The sequence below is a fragment of the Apium graveolens genome, chromosome 10 (assembly GCF_009905375.1).
Source record: "Apium graveolens cultivar Ventura chromosome 10, ASM990537v1, whole genome shotgun sequence".
Taxonomy (NCBI): Eukaryota; Viridiplantae; Streptophyta; class Magnoliopsida; order Apiales; family Apiaceae; genus Apium; species Apium graveolens.
Genome location: NC_133656.1, coordinates 236,570,514 through 236,592,744, shown reverse-complemented (window position 1 = coordinate 236,592,744; position 22,231 = coordinate 236,570,514). Strand labels below are relative to the sequence as shown.

The 22,231-nt window shown below is 35.5% G+C and overlaps 3 protein-coding genes across 3 annotated transcripts; all 3 read right to left on the bottom strand.

The window, feature by feature from the left end:
* Positions 1–6,346: 6,346 nt before the first annotated feature.
* On the bottom strand, positions 6,347–7,306 carry LOC141692092 (putative CCR4-associated factor 1 homolog 11). The gene has a single exon (XM_074496831.1). The coding sequence runs from the start codon at positions 7,304–7,306 to the stop codon at positions 6,347–6,349; it is 960 nt and encodes a 319-aa protein (XP_074352932.1).
* Positions 7,307–7,496: 190 nt separating this feature from the next.
* LOC141690363 (uncharacterized) lies at positions 7,497–11,752 on the bottom strand. The gene is made up of 15 exons (XM_074495168.1): positions 11,449–11,752; positions 11,181–11,302; positions 10,996–11,052; positions 10,807–10,926; positions 10,569–10,694; positions 10,241–10,382; positions 9,984–10,154; positions 9,746–9,901; positions 9,524–9,630; positions 9,315–9,405; positions 8,968–9,109; positions 8,720–8,876; positions 8,402–8,518; positions 8,093–8,219; positions 7,497–7,930 (listed from the first exon to the last, which is right to left on the bottom strand). The coding sequence occupies exons 1-15, from the start codon at positions 11,488–11,490 to the stop codon at positions 7,685–7,687; spliced, it is 1,923 nt and encodes a 640-aa protein (XP_074351269.1). The 5' UTR covers positions 11,491–11,752; the 3' UTR covers positions 7,497–7,684.
* A 1,021-nt stretch (positions 11,753–12,773) lies between these two features.
* Positions 12,774–17,026, bottom strand: LOC141690364 (uncharacterized). Its single transcript, XM_074495169.1, has 6 exons — positions 16,920–17,026; positions 16,756–16,807; positions 15,128–15,263; positions 13,938–14,075; positions 13,727–13,848; positions 12,774–13,174 (listed from the first exon to the last, which is right to left on the bottom strand). The coding sequence occupies exons 2-6, from the start codon at positions 16,797–16,799 to the stop codon at positions 13,015–13,017; spliced, it is 600 nt and encodes a 199-aa protein (XP_074351270.1). The 5' UTR covers positions 16,800–16,807; positions 16,920–17,026; the 3' UTR covers positions 12,774–13,014.
* Positions 17,027–22,231: the final 5,205 nt, after the last annotated feature.

The following is a 22,231-nucleotide window of genomic DNA, read 5'->3' as shown; positions in this document are numbered from 1 at the left end:
TCTAAAAAAATAATCAGGTTATATATCCTGTAAATAAATATATATCAGAACGAAGTTGGGGTATAAATATCTGACAACAATATTCGGATTAGACAAGAATCGAATAGCACGATAATAAGTACTTAACACTAACTTTGAGGGAAGTACTTTTGTGGCTATGCATATGAGCCAAATTTTATTTCATTTCGTGGGATCGTAAGTCAGATGCCCACTATTGTTTTTTAGATCATAATATTTTATTTTTTATGGACCGTCATAGTTTAGGGGATTTTAGGAGGATAAGCTACAAGTTTAAAAATATGAAACTAAACAATTTGACAACCATAATAAAAAAGAAGAAATGCTATTTTACATGATATTGTTAAGGTGAGTGGATGAGTGCGTTTAATTATCAAAAAAAAAATTCACAAAATATTCACCAGTAAATCGTATAATATTATTACCAACATAAATTTAACTTAAACAAAAATACACTACATGAGCGCATACTAAAATTTTGTCAAAAAAACAAACTGCTATATTTTATTCTCCAAATACAAAAATTCTAAATTCATTAAGTAATTTATTCCGACTATGGTGTGCTTTCAAAATTTGCAATTCTTTCTTGCGAAAAAAATCACAAACTTTTTATTCCCTAAGCTTATTATTTCATAAACCAACGACTAAATAGAGAAAATTGCACACATTTTCTTCAACTTTTTGACTGTATAGTACTGATTTTTGGGGATCACTGGCGTGATCGCGTATGGAGCAACCATTTTGTTTTTGATTCGAAGATTCAAATCAAACAACATGTACGTAAAGTAGCTTAATTCGTTAAAATTGTTACCACTAAAATATCATTCCTTCGTCTTAATAAACATTCGCATTGTCAATAAACTATCAGATCAGCTTGATGATGTTTTCCAGCTTTACGATCAACTTGAAGAATCTCAGCTATCCTCTTTAAACCGCCATGCAAATCTTGGAAATTTAAAATCATCTTTAAGTCATAATCCGAAATTTCTAAATAGTAGTGTAAGAGGTGAATGAATGTGTTTAAATCGTATGTCAATTTGGTTTGGATAATCAGTGCCAACAAATATGCAATGTCATAAGTGCCATGAAAAGTTACCCAAATAATCTTCAAATTTTCTGGTGGATTACAAAACTTACGTCCTGGTCCAAATCAATAGAAGAAAGATCTCGAAAATTTTTCTGCACTTATCCCTTGTTGCTTATTTTTCAAAAATTGATTCCTTGTTGCTTAAGTAACTCAATCGAGTTAGGTTTGAAAGATCTTTATCCACGTCAAAATCTTTAAAGTTGAACTGCCACACGAAACATGAATCCGTGCCCAAGTGTGAAAGATTACCATTCGCCTCGGATAATGTTAGCCCGAGTTGAATCAACTTCGAAGCATCTACATTAGTTTTCATCACAGAATAACTTTGTGACGGAGAAATATTAGTGACATGACCGTTAATATTCACAGTAGGATGATAAATAACACCCGGGTATTCAATATCGCCTGCTAGTGTTACTTACATTGCTGTAGTAATAATAATTTGCAAACTTAATAAGCTGACTAATGAAATTCGTTTGATCTACCATTAAAGTTTACGAAGTAAGTTAATTATTACTTGTTATTCTTATATGTATTCGCATGGCATTGATTGTTTAGAGGTTTCTAATACTATCATTCATTGTGAAAATAATAATCACCTTTTTATTAGTTCTTGGACGTATTTCAGGTCATATAGTGTAAATTTTGAGTTCCATTTCTCTAGCAATTATATATAAGTTTTAGCGGACTGGGCACTGGGTAGCTCCGGGGATGTCATTATCTGGTCTAAAGCTGTTGATGTTACCGGCTACTCCTGTTGCTCTGATGCGCAAGAAATCTGAATTGAATATACCCCCTTGATGAAAATAGGTCACCAGGTTGTTGGCCTTGGTTCAGTGTTGCCATTGTTCAATTGTAAAGACTTAATGTAAGAAGTATGAGATACTAATTACTACGAACCTGAGCATAGCAGCTCTGCCACAATATCTTCTAGGGATCTATTTCAATCTGTCGAGGCCCTGGAACTGATTATTAGTTATCCGTCATACATCCAAAAGAAAATTGATGCTTTTTTGTCAAAAGCAAAACATCCTGATGTGTTGAGTATACAACAATGAAAGCAAAACCCAAAGCGAATAAACAAGAACAAGAAAATAAACGACAATCACACAAGACAAAGATTTACGTGGCTCAAAAATTCCTACTCCACAAGCGACACTAATTTTGTATTGATCTCTCACAATTTGTTATGTTATGATTTTACAATTACATGAGTATTTATAAGAGAAGAAACTAGGTCTAAATCAAAATTATAGTCCAAATATGAAAAGTAGACTAGTCCATAAACTAATCTGAATATGAATCCGAATAGTCTATTTTCATGGGCTTAATTAATAGACTCCACAAACCCAACAATCTCCCACTTGGAGTCTGGCCAATCTTCACTTCACTCTTGTAAGTCTAGTAAAATCAACCCTTCAATCAATAAGTCTAACTAGTGCAGCGCCTTCTTATCAATCAATTCTGAAGGCCAGTTGAAGCTACGTAAAACTTCAACTTTTCATTCGTAACCACCTTAGTCGACATATCTGCAAGATTCTATGAACCAATGATTTTCTTCTAGGACAAAGTATCATTGCTTATGAACTCTCTTGTAAAGTGATATCTCAGTGAATATGCTTCGTCCTATCATGAAACACAGGATTCTTCGTAAGATGAATAACACTCTGACTGTCGCTATACAAAGCACTGTCCGCCTGTTTCTTGCCCAACTCCTCAAGAAAATTCTTCTCAAGTGAACTCATCTCCTCATCCATGGCTGATTTCCACTGAACTAAATCATCCACTTGTACTGCCTCTGAAGAACACTGAGGCTCCCCGTCCTCGGTCAATAACATATAATATGCTGAAGGAGAATATCTTTGTGGTGGCCTCACACTTCTGCTAGATTTTTTTTACCTCAGTCTGTGGAGTTACTGGAACCCTGCCATCAACATTCTCCGAACTCCCACTATTTCCTGTAAGATCTGTTTCTGTAATATCTTCAAGCACTGCTTCCTCTTTCTCAGGTTGTTCCTTTGTAAACTTAGAATCGACTACAAGCTTATCCTTATACACTGCATTCTCATTAAAAGTAACATCTCTACTTCTAACGACCTTCTTAGTCAGTTCATCCCAGAAACGGTAACCCATATCATCTGAGCCATAACTAATGAAGATATACTTCTTTGCTTTCGGATCAAGCTTGTCCCTTTTGGAATCTGTAACACGCACATAAGAAACACAACAAAAAACTCGCAAGTGTGAAATATTTACCTCTTTTTCTTGCCACTCTTCTTCAGGAATCTTGAACCCCAAAGGACTTGAAGGTCCTCTATTTATAAGATACGTTGTTGTGCTAACTGCATCAGCCCAAAACATCTTTGACAACCCTGTATGTAATATCATACTCTTGGCCCTCTCATTCAAGGTTATATTCATGCGCTCTACAACACCATTCTGTTGTGGTGTCTCTGGAATAGTTTTAATCATTTCAATTCCAAATTTCGTGCAATAGCTTTTAAACTCATCACTACTGTATTATCTGATATCAAACTCTTCACTTTTAAATCGGTCTGATTTTCAACTTCAGTCTTCCACTTCTTGAAAGTAGCAAACACATCTGATTTATTCTTCAAAAAATAAACCCATACCTTTCTAGTGGAATCATCAATGAAAGTGACATAATAGCGAGATCCGCCCAACAACGCAACTGTTGTTGGACCATATACATCTGTATGAACTAGCTCTAACTTCTTATCCTTGGGGGTCCTCCCTGATTTTACAAAAGTAACACGTTTCTGATTTTCAAGAACACATGGCTCACATAATCCAACTTCCACATTCTTCAACTCAGGAATCTTCCCCTTCGAAGTTAACAGCTTCATACCTTTTTCACTCATATGACCAAGCCTTTGGTGCCACAAAGTTGAAAACTCAATCTCATCAGCAACTGCATTTGCTTCATAGCTAGATTGTTCAACAATGTACAAAGTCCCCTTTTTCTCTCCACGAGCAATAACTAGATTCCCCTTTATAACTTTCCACTGTCCGTCTCCGAAAGTAGCTCGATACCCTTCCTTATCTAATTGACCCACATATAACAACATCTTCTTCTGTCCAGGAATGTACCTTACATCTTTCAACGTCCAACTAGTTCCCAAAGAGGTTCTAAGATTAATATCTCCTATGCCCGCAATATCCAAAGTCTCATCATCAGCAAGACAAACTTTACCAAAATTTCCAACTGAAATTTAACATTAAATCCTTGCAAGGAGTAACATGGAATGATGCACCAGAATCCATAACTCATGATTCACCCGAACATTCAACACAAAAAATTAAAGCATCGTCCTGCACCACTTCTTCAACTACGTTAGTTGAATTATCCTCTTTACTCTTTCATTTAGGAGTCGCGGGAGCCGTGCACTCATTCTTGAAGTGACCCTTCTTCTGACAATTCCAACAAATAATATTCTTGCTATCTTTGGATTGTCCTCTCTTCTGTGACTTCGATCTGCTACGCCCCTTATTATGCCCCTTTTCGAACTTTCTGCCTCTACTCTCAGCACTCAACAAGGAATCTGACGACTCTCCTGAGTTTCTCCTACAAATATCTTCTCCAAGAATCGAATCTCGAACTCCATCAAAAGTCATCTTACCGCTCCCAGATGAATTGCTTATAACAGTGACAAATCCCAACCAACCGTCTGGTAATGGGGATACCAACAACAAGACATGTACTTCATCATCGAATTTAATATCCACCGATGCCTATCTTGCTAGGATAGAATTAAATTCGTTCACATGATCAACAACACAATCTCCTTCATTCAATCTCGTGGCAACTAACAAGCGAATCAAATGCACCTTATTTGAAGCAGACGGCTTCTCATACATGTTTGACAAAGCCTTGATCAAACCATAGGTTGTCGTTTCCTTGACGATATTGTAAGCAACGTTCTTTTCCAAAGTCAACCTGACAACCCCCTGAGCCTACCTGTCCAATAGCTTCCAGTCTTCATCCTTCATTGAAGTTGGTTTCTTCTGTTCCAGCGGTTTGTGTAGTTTTTTCTGATACAAATAATTCTCAATTTGCATATTCCAAAACCCATAATCTTTGCCATCAAATTTGTTGATCTTTACCTTTCCGTCTACTGCCATTGCTCCTACTCACCTGAAAACCTGGCTCTGATACCGGTTGTTAAGTATACAACAACGAAAGTAAAACCCAAAACGAATAAACAAGAACAAGAAAATAAACGACAATCACACAAGACAAAGATTTAGGTGGTTCGGAAATTTTTATTCCACAAGCCACACTAATTTTGTATTGATCTCTTATAATTTATTATGTTATGATTTTACAATTACATGAGTATTTATAAGAAAAGAAATTAGGCCTAAATCAAAATTATAGTCCAAATCTAAAAAGAAAACTAATTCATAAACTACTGAATGAATTTGAGTAGTGTATTTTCATGAGTTTAATTAATAGATTTCACAAACCCATGTTGATGTTGCGGTCTATAAATCTGAAAGCCACATTGGCTTCGTGTCATACTATTGCTTTTTACATCAGCTAAGATCTCAGTTTAGAAACTGATGGTTTTGCGGTCAAGCAAATGTCATTTTAATCATGTTTTTGATGCCGTCTTTCTGAGACATTATCGTGTTCTTTCTCTTCTAATAAGCTTATATCTGAAGCTTTCCAGTTTGAATTTCAGCAGTCTATTTAATAAATAAGAACTTAAATTAATAAAAGAGAAACCTGTAAAGTAAATTTGAGCAAGTAACCCCAAGAATAGCGCAAGCTTAAAATGATAAATTCACATGAACCTTAAAATCTTAATAAATTTTCTCCAGATTACATTACTACATTTTAATCGAGTTAGCTCTCCCAATCAATCCTGTGGTGAATAGAGGGCGTCTTGTCGTTGCTTAACATGTTATCAGAGCTCTATTGACTCGGTAGTCATAAGTTCAAATCAATGTCATGATAGTTACCTGGTAACTTGACCTAACCCCTGCTGTCACCAGGGATACCAGACTTAACCTAAACTAGGACAGACAAAGAAGACGAACTACTATCTTTTATATTCCGAATACGAAGAATCCATAACTCCTGAACTCGTAATAAGTAATGCATTCCAACTATGCTTTGCTTTCAAATTCACAAACTCCTTATTCCTTAAGCCTATACTATATCATAAACCAGAGACCGAGTAGAGAATATACGCACACTTCTCTTCAACGTCTCGACTAATAAAATTGATAATACTGATTGGTGTAGTACTGATAGTACTGATTGCTGGGGATCATTGGCGCGAACAAGTACGGAGCAACAATCTTGTTCTTGATTTGGAGGTTCAAACCAAACAACATGTACGTAAAGTGGCTCAATTTGTCAAAATTGTTGCCACTAAAATAACTTTTCTTGGTCTTCAGAAACATCCGCATTGTTAACAAGCTATCCGAACCAGCTTGATGATGTTTTCCAGCGAGACGATCAACTTCAAGAATCTCAGCCATCCTCTCTAGACCGCCATGCAAGCCTTGGAACTTTAAAATCATCTTTAAGTCGTAAACCGAACTTCCGAAATAGTAGTGTAAGAGGTGAATGAATGTGTCTAAATCGTATGGTAATTTGGTTTGGATAATCATGGCCAACAAATAAGCAATGTCGTAATGGCCGTGAAAAGTCACCCAAGTAATTTTCAGATTTTCCGTCGGATTGTTGAATTTACGTCCAGGTCCGAAACAATAGAAGAACAATCTCGAAAATTCTCTTCCGCTTATCCCTTGTTGCTTATTCTTCAAAAAATTGATTCCTTGTTGCTTAAGTAACTCAATCGAGGCAGGGTTTGAAAGATCTTTATCTACATTGAAGTCTTTGAAATTAAACTGCCACACGTAACATGAATCCGTGCCCAAGTGAGGAAGATTTCCGTTCTCATCCGATAATGTTAACCCGAGTTGAATCACATTCGTAGCATCCACGTTAGCTTTCATCAGATAATAATTTTGTGACGGAGAAAGATGAGTGACATGATTGTTAGTATAGATAACAGGATGATAAATAACACCGGGATATTCAGTGTCGAGAGAGACATACGAATAATATTTCACAGTATTTTGCAGGATAGTAAATTCACTGTCGAGATTATATGCCCACACTTCACGAATAATAACACGAGAATTTCTGGAAGTAAAAGTATTCATCTTAATATTGCTAGCAATTAACAGTGTTTGATGAATCTGTAATGATCTTTAACAAGAACCTATGATGGTGTATATATAGATAATTTTACATGTGATCAGAATATGATTAGGAATCACTAATCATTGTAGGCTGCCTGTGATCAATATCCAATCCTATTAACAATTTGATAAGAAAATACTTTGAACATAGTTTGTGAAACTGAATACTAATCGAATTAGGACAAATACTTTCAAAGATGTAACGAGTTCTGTATCATCAGCTCTAAAACCTCGAGGTGTTATACGAAGGTATTAGTATTCTAACAGCTCTCTGTTAGTTCTCCGACGTATTTCATAATAAGAACATACATTTAGTACAACAGTGTTCGACCAATATTTTCAGGGGAGATGAGTTGGAGGACCTTCTAAACGAATATAGTCATACATAATTCCCTGGAAAGGACTAGCACTTCTTGGTTGTGTCAAATAAATGGTGTTATCACCTTCAATCACTTGCTTTCCTGGTACATCCACATTGTACAGCCAATATAGTCCATGAATCCCGTGTCTTGCTATCGAGTTAGCTCTCCCAATCAATCCTGTGGTGAATAGAGGGCGACTTGTCGTTTGGTCATTGATCCTAATCTGCCATTAAAAATAATTTAAATAACAAAATATTCACCTGCATTGTGAAAATGAAGTTGCAAGAAAGATATATCTAGAAGTAGGATTTTGAATCAATGAAAAGGTCTTGCTAATAGCGACGGCCTTAACACAATGTAGATATCTACATGTCATACTATATACCTGCAATTCGGATAGAGTTGATTCTGCAATAGCCACTCTTAGCTTGTATGTTCCACTTTGATCAACATTTTCAAGCTTGAATTTGATCTGCCATGTGGTTCCTTGATAAGTTTTGCCATCTTTCTTCCTGTAATACAGCATAATTAACTTGTCATTGCATATGTTCGTAGTTAAGTTTCTATATCATTTTCGGATACAAATGAAAACAATCAACATTTTGAACCCTTCTAATCTTTCAAGATCTTTAGAGTCAGTGGCTTAACATGTTATCACAGCTCTATTGATTCGGCAGATCTTCATTATATTTACCTGGTAACCTGAGCGAAAAACCAATCTTTCTTGTAGTCACTCTCGCCAATTGTGTACACTAAGTCATCATCAGGATATAACTCTGAATATTTTTCCCATAATCCATACTGCCTAAACCTGCGGTAAAAAATACATTAATCATTCTCAGTTACTATTTAGACTTTTTGCTATTTCTCAGGATGCCTTGTTATAGGAGTTTGTTGCATCTCTGTGTACATAGAGTTAATGAAAATGCTATTATCTTGCATCTTGCTCTGTGACAATAAAGTAACTTGTAAAGACAATCTCTAGAGATTGCTACCTGAAGGATTTATTTACCTGTCGGCAGGATTGGTTAAAACTGGATTAACGTAATTTGGATTAGGATCAGGTACATAAAATTCAGCAGCTGAGCGATCAGGGATTCCAATTTCCCACAATGTAGGTCCATCTCTTGGAGGCTCATACACAAGTTCTTTCACATCAATATCGCAGCCTGTTTAACAAAATGAAATGACAACGAGATTTGAGGAGCATCACCTGTGAGCAGGAACACAACAAAGGACTTCTTAGTAAGTAATGAGTACCTTCACTTATGGTAATCAGAACATCGTATTTGTAATCTCCGATAAATCCTGGTACCCAAGCATACAAATTATAGTTTCCAATGCGTATGTTTTTGAGGGAGAAGGTGCCCGTCTCATCTGTTTTTGTCCAGAATTGATAGTCCTGAAGAAATATCATGTAATGTTATTAGTCATTTCTTAGTAACAATTGGTCATTCAAGAAAATTTACAGCTTTGTGATACTTCTAATCAAACTCTCTAAGTTGTCTTTGTTAGTTTTGTTTACATATCACTATTACATGCTTCGCGTATGAATATAACATGTACTTGGATGCATCCTGAAACATAACAACTGCAAGGTAAATCACCTTGCATTCTCTTTGCCACGAACCAACATCTCCTGGTGGCGCTAATCCCACATAAGCTCCATTAGCTGGTAGTGAATCCTTGTCAATGTAACTAGGGGACGCAGTTGCATAGGTTTATATTAGTCATTAAACATATACCTCAGGATCAAATACTAATAAGTTGTCAAGTTGAGATCAACTAAGATTTGAAACATGAAAGAACATGCTACCTGTCCTTGACTAATAGCCTACCACTAAGATTTCCGCGTTGGTCTGATGATGGGAAGTCCTCTGATGCTGGAAAACAATAAGGCCACCTGTCAACTTCAATCGACATCTGATGACAATTAACACCTATTAGTAGTCTGTAATCTTCCTTTTGCTTCTGTACATAAATAGAGTGCATGCAGATGCAATTAAAAGCTTTTTCTTTCTACAAGGCACTTAACCACCTGAGTTTTGGCATCGTCCCAAAGCGTAAGTGGATCATTTCCATCCATTACAGAGTTCAGATAAATGAAAACTGGTCCAAAAACTTTCTTCCATGGCTCACCCTGTTCAAATTTAGGACACAAATCCTCCCCGGCATAATGAGCACTGAGAAACATCTGACAAAACCACATACACAACATTAACAGCTATAAATTTTAAGAATGTGTGACCAGGAAATATATGAAATTTGTCACTTACAGCTAGGCAAGTAGGTCCTACATGCGAGGAGAGGTTCTGTTTGACAGGCCCACCGGATCTGAACTCGTCACTAGGTGTAATTTGCCAAAACCCCACACCTGGATTGGTACTTATCCAACCGTGGACTTTTAGATCTTTGTTCTCACATGAATACTGGTATTTATCATCCACCTGCGCAGTTTGCATAGAAATTTTATCAAAAAATCTTCTCAACACAAGAAATTCTTTGATACTAGATCGGAGTGTGAGGTTGCAACCTGTCCTTTTAGTTCAGGCTCCACAGGGTTAACAAGTAGGACAGCTTCAGGGTATGCCAGTGGTTGACCTCTCCCAGGTGTGCGGTCATCTGGTAGTGGCATGTACCTTTGCCTATCATCTGTTACAGCCATGTAATGAAACCTATAGTCCATTTTGGCAACTAAGTTACGACTACAATTGTAAAGTACCATATTGGCAACTCAGGCTAAAATCTGACATTTCACCACTGATGATTGTAAAAGTTCCAATCCAAAGTTTCAAAGTCGGGTTCCTGACATTTACTATAACACCAAATAGAACTAAAGAATTGAAAGATATTTTACTTACAAGTCTTTACGAAGCTTAAATGCAATTCTGGTTTCTCCAAGGCTGAATGCAGGCCAATCCGTTGAACCCAAGTGTTCGTAAATGGCATAGGAATAGAAACCAGGACAACCACGAAGCAATATAAACCTAAAGAGAGAACAAAAACTGAGTTATAAACTTGTGTACATGTAGAGATGTACGTATGATTTATAACACTACAAATATGATGATGTCTATGATCAGAAAGGGAAAATAAAACCTTTTGTCAATATTTAAGGGAACTAGTTTTCCCTGCAGAGAAGGATCCCATGGTCTCGAAAATGACACCTCAACTTGTTCATCTGTTTCCACTATAACCTTGAAAGTTGTTCCTTTGATCCTGCAGCAAAGACAGTTTTAGAGTTCATACGAGAATCACTAACAATTGATTTTCCTATAGTAAACATACACTTCAAAAACACCACCCCTCCCTGTTCCTTCTGCACTCCATACAATATCCCAGTACCTAAACATCACATCATGAAACAAGTAAGAATCAAGCTACTAATAAATGGTATGTCAGAAAAGATTTTATGTGTACACCTTCTACAAGAAATAGAAATCCAGAATCGAATACAATGTACTGTCAGTTACCCGCGATTACTTTCATTGTTAAGAACTTCTAGCAAATTGTCAATGCTGTTGTACCGTAAACCAGTGACAATGCCATCAGGACTGGAGAGTGTGAGTTGGAGCAAGCCATTATCAAGAACCACCTAAGAGAGTTGAATACAATGACTAACATTTTAAACTAAGGTCTGATAACCAACATATGTTCTGTTTTTTTGATTAACCACAGTAGTTAGAAAGCTTAAAACTTGATCTTGAAACAATTAATATTCAAAGCATATGCAAAACATACATGGCTTTCTTGGATAGACAATCTGACCCCAAGAGGCGACATTAGTTCTGAAACTTTTACGCAACAGATCTCTAAGATAAGGAGTTATAATGAACATACAATCTCTATGTTGATTCTATTTAACAGTTAAGATGAAAAAACTTGAAGTAATGGCCATATTAATGGACAAGGTAAGTAAGCATCTAAGCTAAGCTTTACTTGAATTAGAGATAAAGCATACAAAAAACAAAAGATGCTTATTTTACTTAGATTTTGTTATGACTGTGACTCTCTGAGCATGCTTATCTTCTTACTAAAGATTGGTGAACATAATATACCTTAAAAGAAAAGTAAACAGAACTCAGAAGTGAAATACAACTGATATGTACAGAACATAGATTTATCTGCCATAACGGTCTGATTCAAGCAGCTTTCGATGCAAATTAGCCACTTCTACCGCGTGATGAATAAGATTCCTCCAGAATTTACAAGTGCAAATCATCGGGTTTTTTTTTCCTGATTTTACAGTTCAAACAAATGCAAACGAAAGAAAATAAGGCCACGCATCCTCTTCACGCCATTACCATAACATGAAGGATACATTTTTCTGAAGTCGTGTGCCATAATTTCGTTGTACATGGAAGATTACCAGAACAAGGTGCCACCATGAGTCGGTTATTCATATGATCGTATCGAACTTGATAAGCTCATCAACCTTGGGTGCCAGTGCAACCAAGTCATGTATTTGTTTACCCTTTGTTTCCCCCACGCAACCATTGATATCATAAGAATGAGTAAGGTGCAGAATACATGAACATTTCATTTATTGCTAACACGAAAGTTTCTTCTCTCGATAAAGTTGAAATAGAACACAATTTGAGAAGATTCATCTTACCATCACAAGTGCCTCAACAGTAAACAAACCAGAATTCACGATCTAAAGTAAGCAGAATTTAGTAACAGAAAAACCAACGGAAATCAGAAGTCAAAATAATGCTGAACTGAGGCATTCTGGTCATAAGTCTCCGAAAATTTAGAAATGATACAATAGAACTGAGTGGAATACGGTCCAATAATATTGCTCTTCCCTTTAGGGACGCTTGAGCTTCTATACAAAACAATGCTAGTAGCCGCCACTGCAACAATTGCTAAGAACTGTGACCTTCTGTCGGTTCTTTCCCAGTTCACACCCTTTAGAAAACTCAAATTGTTCAAGTAGAAATTTGCTTCTACTCCTGTACTATAAACCAACACTTTGCCAATCACTATTTGAACTTTGAAGAGAACATAAAGATAAATTAAAGTGGTACATATCATTCTTATCACACCATGAAAACAAGTGATACTTCTCTGGTCAAACAAAATAACATTTTTAAAACAGAATTTCCAATATTTTCATTTATTTATACAAATCCAGAATAATTACTTTATTATCCATGTCATATAGAACATCAAGACATATATACTGAAGCAGGATGATGGAACACGTCTCACATGAAAAACGAATACGCAAGAAAATTGTCCACATGGAGACGGGTAGTATTTGCCAACACAGATCACATGCAAGAGACTACAGGCCTTCATTTGCTAATGCATTGGATTGTCCTCGGGTTTACTCTGAAACAGCAGAGACCCTAAAACCACCGCGATTCCGGTTATTGCTATGGTAAATATAAGGCTTTTTGTAGAAAACCCAGCAGGCTGCCTTCTTTGAGGACGACGCCCTCTTTCAGTATCCCCAGTGCTCCTTCAAAAGAAGATGGCAAAATAATTAAATTCCAAAGTTAATTTCTCAAAATGACAAAATCTTCCACGACAAATTGATTAAAAGAAGAAAGAAACAGTAAATTCAAAGAGGCCAAAATGGAAAAGCAGATGATGTTTCAGAGCTATAATCATAATCGTGTATAACAATTACATATAGGATCAATGTTATAATCACATGTGCAGATAGCCAGATACAAATTCTCTTAAAAGGAAAAAAATAATCAACTCAAGCAATAGATATCCTCGCACTTGTGGCAGACACGAGAGTATGGTATATGTTGGGTTAATTGAAGAATAATCTTACTAGCAAGTGGCATAAATCCTTACTCAAAAATATTTTATTACAAAGGTTTAAAATCTTATATTCATCAAGCAATATGTATACATGAACCACGAGTACATACAGGAAACAAGAAATAGTTTAATCGTTCTGGAAACCATAAAATCAAAAGATTTGAAACCCTGTATACCAAATTTATAAAAATGGACCATATGATATATTATATATTTTTAGAGCAGGTATCCATGTTACCTGAAAGCTTCAGCAGGAATGTTCTGAACACCATTGCATATGCTCTCATGGTTGCTTCGTTCACGCAGTCTTATATACTTGTTACACAGATTACATAACTCGGTCCGATTCCCACAGACTTCCTAATGTATGTGTAAAAATTCATGATAAGATTTAAACTCCCAAACTCCAATATGCTTGTAAATAACTAAATGAATCTAAGATTTACTACCTGATGCTCAAATAAATCAACCGCTGGCAATGGAAACTCACAATAGTCACACGTCACAATTCGTTGAGGACAATCCTCACCTTTATGCACAGCTAAAACTTCACGGTCCATGGATCGACTGCACAGTGAGCAGGAAACCTGCACCAGAAAAATTGTAAGGAAGCCCCCCAATACATTCAAAGTACAAATGAGACAGTATGTTAAACTTAAAGTATTAGGAAAGCCTTTCACAGTAAGCTTGTCGTTGATATCAGCTATATGGGGTTGGTGGAGCGCCCTTTGCAATTTAGCTACGAGCATTTTCTTTGATTGCCTATATATGCAAATCCTGATCAACTTGTAAAAAATTCTAAACTACGAATTTTAAAAAGATTGAGAAAAAAATTCGTCTATAATTCTCTTCCCGGTATAATTTAAAAATTCCTTATAATTTTTTCGTCTATAGAAAAAATTCTATGATTCTATATATTATTTGTGGTTGAATTTACCTGTGTTGAAAGATGTTCAGTCGAATACATATTTTATACAGTTAATGGTACATATTACTTTACTGTGTTATATCTTAGGCATGAGCAGCATAATACTAATATGGCCCTTTGTAGTTCCTTATAAATACTTCATCATTCTCAGCAACACCCAAAAAGTAATCCTAAAGAGTTTCCTTATAAAATTTAATCTCTGAAATTCTTTCATAAATTCTTGAACAACCATAAATAGTTTTGCTGATTATCCTATATTCTACTTGAACTCCTCTGCAACTTTCTCTAAATTTCCTTTAATCTCCCAGATTTTCATCTACTCTTAAGATCCTAACACATACTGCCTATCTTAGGCTGAGTGTACCTGGACCCTCTTATAGTTAATATTTGATTCTATTAAAATCAATTTGTAAACAAGTCCCACACAAATATAAAAATATGTCACAAATAATATATCCATCTCTGTGTGAGTATGTGTCTGCTCACAAAGAAAAATAACGTCCCAGGGTATTCAAAAGAACATAAGATGGTAATAAACTAATAATTTAAAAAATTATTAAAGTGGTAGCAATCGTAGGTGCCTTTCCGAATATAGCACAGATGTCTAGATGTATGGTGGGTGGAAAGCAAGAAAACCAGCTACATACAAGTAATCCTTGGGAAATAAAACAATTTCACTTAATTATAGGGTTATCAGCCAAAAATACGTACTGGTGCATGGGTGGTTAGAAAATGTTCTTCAGCATGTTTCTTGGGAACCATATCATCGCATACTTTACATTTTTCAAGATTCCGGGAGCAGTGGGCATAATGCAAGTCAATATTTGAAGAAGGAATGTCTCTATTGCTGAAAACATACAAGTCAATATAAATCAGCCAAAAAAATAAAATTCAGATGATTAAAAATGGATAACAAAGAAAGACGAGATGCAAACATGGAAAAATGCCTACTTAAAGGTTAAACCTAAAGACACACCATTCAATAATAGATATAAGTTTTTCTTGCAACACCGGGGAGGATAAATTTTTAAGTGCTAAGAAACAACTTGGCCAAAATATATACAACAAGTTTGCTGTCACATGCTTACTAACTATCTATAGCATGTTACCAGGATTAATTAAAAATTTCTTATTCCTTTTATAGTAGATAAAAGTTAACATCAAGAACTAGCTTTTTGTTGCGGTTTACGAGTACATATTTTTATTAGCATTTGTAATTGTTCTTCGAGTCAGACAATCATTACATGGAGTTTTTTGATATTTATCATTTAATAGTTAAACAAAATCTGTGTTTTTTTTTATTTTCCATGTTCCTCAATAAGTTTTTTTCTGCGTATTTAAGGCATACTTAGGCCTTAGCTGACCATTTATAAAAGAAATCCAAATCAGGCCAGATGTCTCCGTATATCAGACAACATAAAAGGTCACAAATCAGGACTCCGAGTAATATTTGTAGTCACGTACAATTTAAACAGGAACAATCACAATATGCCCAAAGTAGAAGCCTACAGTACAAATAGGACCAAACCAATCACAATATGCCCGACTTAGAAGCCTACAATAGGACACACCAAAGTAAACACGGAGGACGTCTAGAAAACCTAAATACAGCATCCCGCAAATAACAACTAAACAACTACTATCGAAAAACACAATTTAGCAACATCGGTCCATCACAATAACCAAACTAAAGATTCAGTCCAGTGAATTGGGAAAAACAGTGACAAACACAAATTCGGAACGATCACATTACATATTCACATATATCACAAATCAGGACTCCGAGTAATATTTGTAGTCACGTATAATTTATATAGGAACAATCACAATATGCCCAATGTAGAAGCCTACAATACAAATAGGACCAATCACAATATGCCCAACTTAGAAACCTACAATAGGACACACCAAAGTAAACACGGAGGACGTCTAGAAAACCTAAATACAGCATTCCGCAAATAACAACTAAACATCTACTATCGAAAAACACAATTCAGCAACATCGGTCCATCATCAATAACCAAACTACAGATTCAGTCCAGTGGATTAATTAAAACAGCGATAAACACAAATTCGAACCAATCACATTACATATTCACCTACATCACAAATACCGCATTACAAAACCTAAAACTACGAAAAAATCACTAGTATATCGCAACAAATTCACCTCCAGCTCCCACAGATCAAACTCAACAAACGAATTCAACACCTAAATCACATCTAAAATCAACATTCCACACTCTCAATCATCAACCAAACACAATAACCAATTATTCAAACAATTAATCATAAAAACAATAAAAAAACAAATAAAAAAGTAAATTCAAATGTATTACCAATGAGTGCAGATGCTTGTAGCCTGATCAGAAGCTTCAGCCATTATCACCTCTACAAAATCAAAAATAAAAAATTCTTAATTAATTAATTAAAAATAATAATAATAATAATCACATTAAATATAAAAAATATGTTAATAAAAGAAATAGAAGAATTGAATTACAGTTTGAGCTAATGAATCGATAGATCTGTGTGTAATTGAAGAGAGGTGTGTATATTCAAAGTCTTCGTACTATAAATTTGGGATGATAAGAACATTAATACGCGCGTGATTTCCAAGATGAGGGGGGGTGTTGTTGGGCTTTTTGTTGTGGGTTTGAGGCCCAATATGGTGTTGGGTCTGGCTTGGGGGAGGTGGTTTGTGTGGTGATATGTTAGGGGAATGGGTTTTGTTGGATGGGCTTGTGTGTGAGATTTAGGTCCGTTTGATTTTAAAGGTGGAGTTAGTGTTTGTGGTCAAGAACATATTTTTCTTATGATTGGTGAAGTGAGGAGTGGTAGAATTTATAATAATGGTTTAATGTGTCGGAGCATCTTCAATAGGAAAAACTGTTAGATGTAGATGGCTTATTAGCTTGTACAAAACTTTTTATTGTAAATTTTTATAACTTACACTACTAGATAAAACATCTTACACATCGCTTTACACCTTAGACATGGATGATGTCTTCGCGACTCATGTTAAAAGTATTTTTTCATAAACACCGGTTTTTACCCGATGTCTAAAGCATTCTTACACAACGTTTTGCGAAGATTCTGATGTCTTCTTCAGGTCAAATGTAACATTAGACATCAATTATTTATATGCAACCGTTGTATAAAATATGTTTCAACACCAACTTTGTTAATATAACCGATGTTATTTACAGAAATAAACATCGATTTTTAATCTAAAACGTTGTATTAAACATGGTTTAATGATGAATATTTAAATTTATACATATAATACCGAAAAACTAAGCTAACAAAATTGAATTGCAAAACTCAAACTACTGTATCATTAATTAAAAAAATTCAAATACAAAATCAATAAATAAGCTTAATTAAAACCAAATATTTCTCAGTACAAATTATATGAATAATACTGCCTATAAATAAACATAAACTGATCTCCCCAAACTCAAAATTATCAAATTCTTGTATTGGCATGGTCAAAACTTTCAATTACCCATCCATCAAGTCTGGGCCAGTTATTCCTTCTGGAAAACCTGGAAAGTTCTCTACTTCTGTAGTGAACACCATATTATACATGTTAACATGTATAATATGTTAACATGTTAACATCATATACATCCAACTAGAAATCCTTTTACCACCTCTTAGTGCCACATTCATACAAGTCAATTTTGATCCACATTTTGGTTCAAATTAACCATGTAAGTCACTTTTCACCATATTAGAGTCATTTTGCACCCTATATGAGTCACTTTCCACCATATATTTATACAATTAACATGTTAACATTATATACATTGGAATTGACATCCTTTTACCACCTATTAATTCCACTTTCATACAGGTCAATTTTTTTCCACATTTTGGTTCTAATCAACCATGTAAGTCACTTTTCACCATATTAGAGTCACTTTGCACCTTATAAAAGTCACTTTCCACCATATATACAACAATTAACATGTTAACATCATATACATCCAGTTTGACATCGTTTTACCACCTATTAATGCCACTTTCATACAAGTTAATTTTATTCCACATTTTGGCTCTAATTAACCATGTAAGTCATTTTTCACCATATTAGAGTCACTTTGCACCCTATAAGAGTCACTTTCCCCATATATTGATACAATTAACATGTTAACATCATGTACATGCAATTAAACATCCTTTAACCACCTTTTGGTACCCCTTTCCTACAAGTCAATTTTGGACCACATTTTGGCTCTAATCAATCATGTAAGTGATTTATCACCATATTAGAGTCACTTTGCACCTTATAAGAGTCACTTTCCATCATATATTGGTATAATTAACATGTTAACATCATATACATCCAATTAGAAATCCTTTTACCACCTCTTATAGCCACATTCATACAAGTCAATTTTGGTTCTAATTAACCATGGAAGTTACTTTTCATCATATTCGAGTCATTTTGCACCCTATATGAGTCACTTTCCACAATCTATTTGTATAATTAACATGTTAACATCATATACATCCAATTTGACATCTATTTCCTACCTATTAATGCCACTTTCCAGAAATTTCAAAAGAACAGACAAAAATACATAGCAGATATTAATATCTTTTCTATAAATGTATACATTTTATGGAATGTGCAAATAATCAATTTTGAAGCATTTAGAAACTTGTAAAAGTATGATCTTGTTTCTGCTCAGTCAAAAATTCAAGTTGAGATGGTATTTGACCATTAGAATGAAGAAGGTTGATTGTACTAGCTAGCCATCTGCCGGTTCTTCTCAATATATTCTTTCTGATGCCTGGTTTGTTCCATCTGAAAACTGGACATTCTAGATACACTGTCTATCACAGTATAATCTTTGTCAGCATCTACGTTCAAATTGAACAACCTCTTATTTTGTTGAGATCTTACTGCATGATGACCATATCTCATATTATGACTTGCATCTCTGATATTGCTTTCTAAATCAAAGTTCAGCGCTCTTCTGCATGATTTTAAAGTATATTTTAAAGCATGAAACAAAAGCTACCTTTATAGCATTTGGCAATCCAACAAAGATACATGGACCTTCACTCATCAAACATCCACATTCATCACCAAAGTTGACAACTTCACCACACTGCATTCCCATACAGATAAATACTTGTTTATAAATCATGCATATACACCATTAAATATACCAAGCTTACATGTTTTTTCAAATTTACATTAAAACAACACACACCTGACCAATATGGAAATTCCAAACCCGCATAGATTTGTCCTTGTTGATCGAATATAACATGTCAGAACCAGAAGGTAGAGCAACCCCTGTAACAGCCTATCAAAATGCCAGAAATAAATAAGCAAATCAACCTAATACAAGACAGCAACAAAAAATAATAATAATTCAGTTTATACCTTAGTATGCCCTTCTAACTTAGCCAACATCGTAAACCCATCTCCATAGTACCATGAATGCAAGTTCTTGCATTAATGACCATAGACGCAGTTCCCCGTGACCCAGTACTCGTACAGCTGCTTCTTCGGCTCCTTATTATGTCTCTTCATCACAACTTTATTACCCTCCGGGGCTTGTAGATCCGGATGTAAAAACCTACATGCTCAACTAGTTAATACAAATACAACCATCTTAAAACCTACGTGTCAATACAAATACAAAACCAACAACTGAATTATTAGAAACACCTCCCATCTCTGTGTCGACATCCTGGCCCCTTGTCTCCAGAGAAATGTTCCCCTTCTGCTTAAAATCACTACCCAAACCAGACCTGGAATCTTCCTTAACTCCCAGACTATCACCATCCAAACACACATTCGAATTATCCACCTTTTCTGGATCATGCATTTCCTCAAACACTACGGGTGCACCATTAACATCCATGTTCTGCACTTTCCCAGCCACTTCCTTCACAATCCCAGTCAATCCAGAAACACATCCCTCCTAGATATACATACAAACGCCTCCTTCAGCGTCACTACCCAAACCACCTACCTCCTCACCATTTCTGTTCGAGCTATCACCTTCACTCTGATACAGCGGATTTAAAACCGCGGACTCTTTAAACCCACCTTTATCAGAGCAATCGTTAACATAATTTATACCAATTAAACTATTGTAGCTTCCTGGTTCCGGAACCGAAGCCTCTCCGGCGACACGGCTACACTTGCTAGTTTTCGGACGAGGTTCTTCGAAATCATCGAACGAATTGTCTCGTTCGGGGCTCTGAACATCGACTACACTCTTACCGTACACCAAAACCCTAGGTGTTTTCTGTTCAAAACCGAAATTAACACACAATTAGCGTTTCAAATACATATAAAAATACACACACACACATATATATAATTTGAGTAAGGAATGAGAAGTGGAAATTGTGACTAACCGAACGGCGAGATGCAGTCGCTGGAGCCGTCGGTTCTTCTTCCATGACCTAGAAAATTACCGGCACTATGCCATAGATTGCTTAAAGCAACACCCAAACTGTGTTGCTATAGACCCGGAAAAATGTTTCTAAAGGCCCAAAAAGGGTTAAGACAACATCAAAGTTATGTTGACCCCTAGCTAGTTAGTATAGGTATCAATAGCAACACAACAGCTATTCTATTACAACATAGCATATCATGTTACAATAGATATCAATAACAACATACCTTGGTCGCTATAGTAACATACTAAGTGTGTTACAATAGATCTTAGAATTTCTTTCAGGAATGTGGGCCCCACAGATAGGGCCAACTTGGGAACCCAGTGTTTACCTATGGCAACACACCTATAGCAACATCTTTTATGTTACAAAAGGTTAATTATCTACAACATATTTAGTACCTACTACAACATAGTTTGAGCCTATTGCAACACCATCAGAAAAAAATTAAAAATAGACCTCCTGAATATTGCATTTCCAAAATAAATACCAAGCAACATTACTTAAGCCTCAAAAGGCATTTTCATCCATACAACCAGTCAAAGCAATATTACTTAAGCATACAAGTCTTCCTAGCAATATTCCTTAAACATACAAGTCTTCCAATAACGTAATCTACTATAAATCATGGTCTTTTTGTAACCAACCACAATAGTACTTAACTAGTTGAAACGCAACAAACACAACTAAGTGCTAGGCCCTGCGATCAGAGGAGTACCAGCAGCTCCATTTCCATCTTCAGTATGGCCCTGTGTATTTCATCCAACTCTATTTCATCCAACTCAGTAGGTCCTGCGATCAGAGAATTGAAACACAGGCATGTATCTTCAACCAATACCGGGCCATTCACCTTAGCAATTCCAAGAGCATCAATCCCGGTCTTCCCATAACATTTTCCTCTGATGAACCTGTAAGGTAAAACATACTACACGTAAATTTTCTGAAAAAGTAAAAGAGAATGGGAGGCGTTGCTTAAGAATTCTGGTGCTTAACAGCAGCCTGAATTCAGGTTAAAATGATTATCTTACCCAACAACTCATAGGACGAGTGCCTCATAAAAGTAATAGAAAAATACTTTCCAAGCCTCCTACATAAGTTGAAGTTAAGAAGTAATAAAACTCATGCAATTTAGTAGACTACATATTTACTATTACTATTTAGAAATGCATCACATAAGTAGGAAGCCTAGTTCTGTTTTGCTACTGACTACACCAGTAACCTATATTAATAAAACCAACACAATTTTAATCTAAAATAGGATCATATGCTGACTAACCGATTCATTACTAGTTCTCGTGAACGATTTCCCACTTGCTTGTAGCATAAACTGTGCTCTTTGGTATCGAATCCATTTTCCTCGACCAAATTTCCCAAGAACTCTTC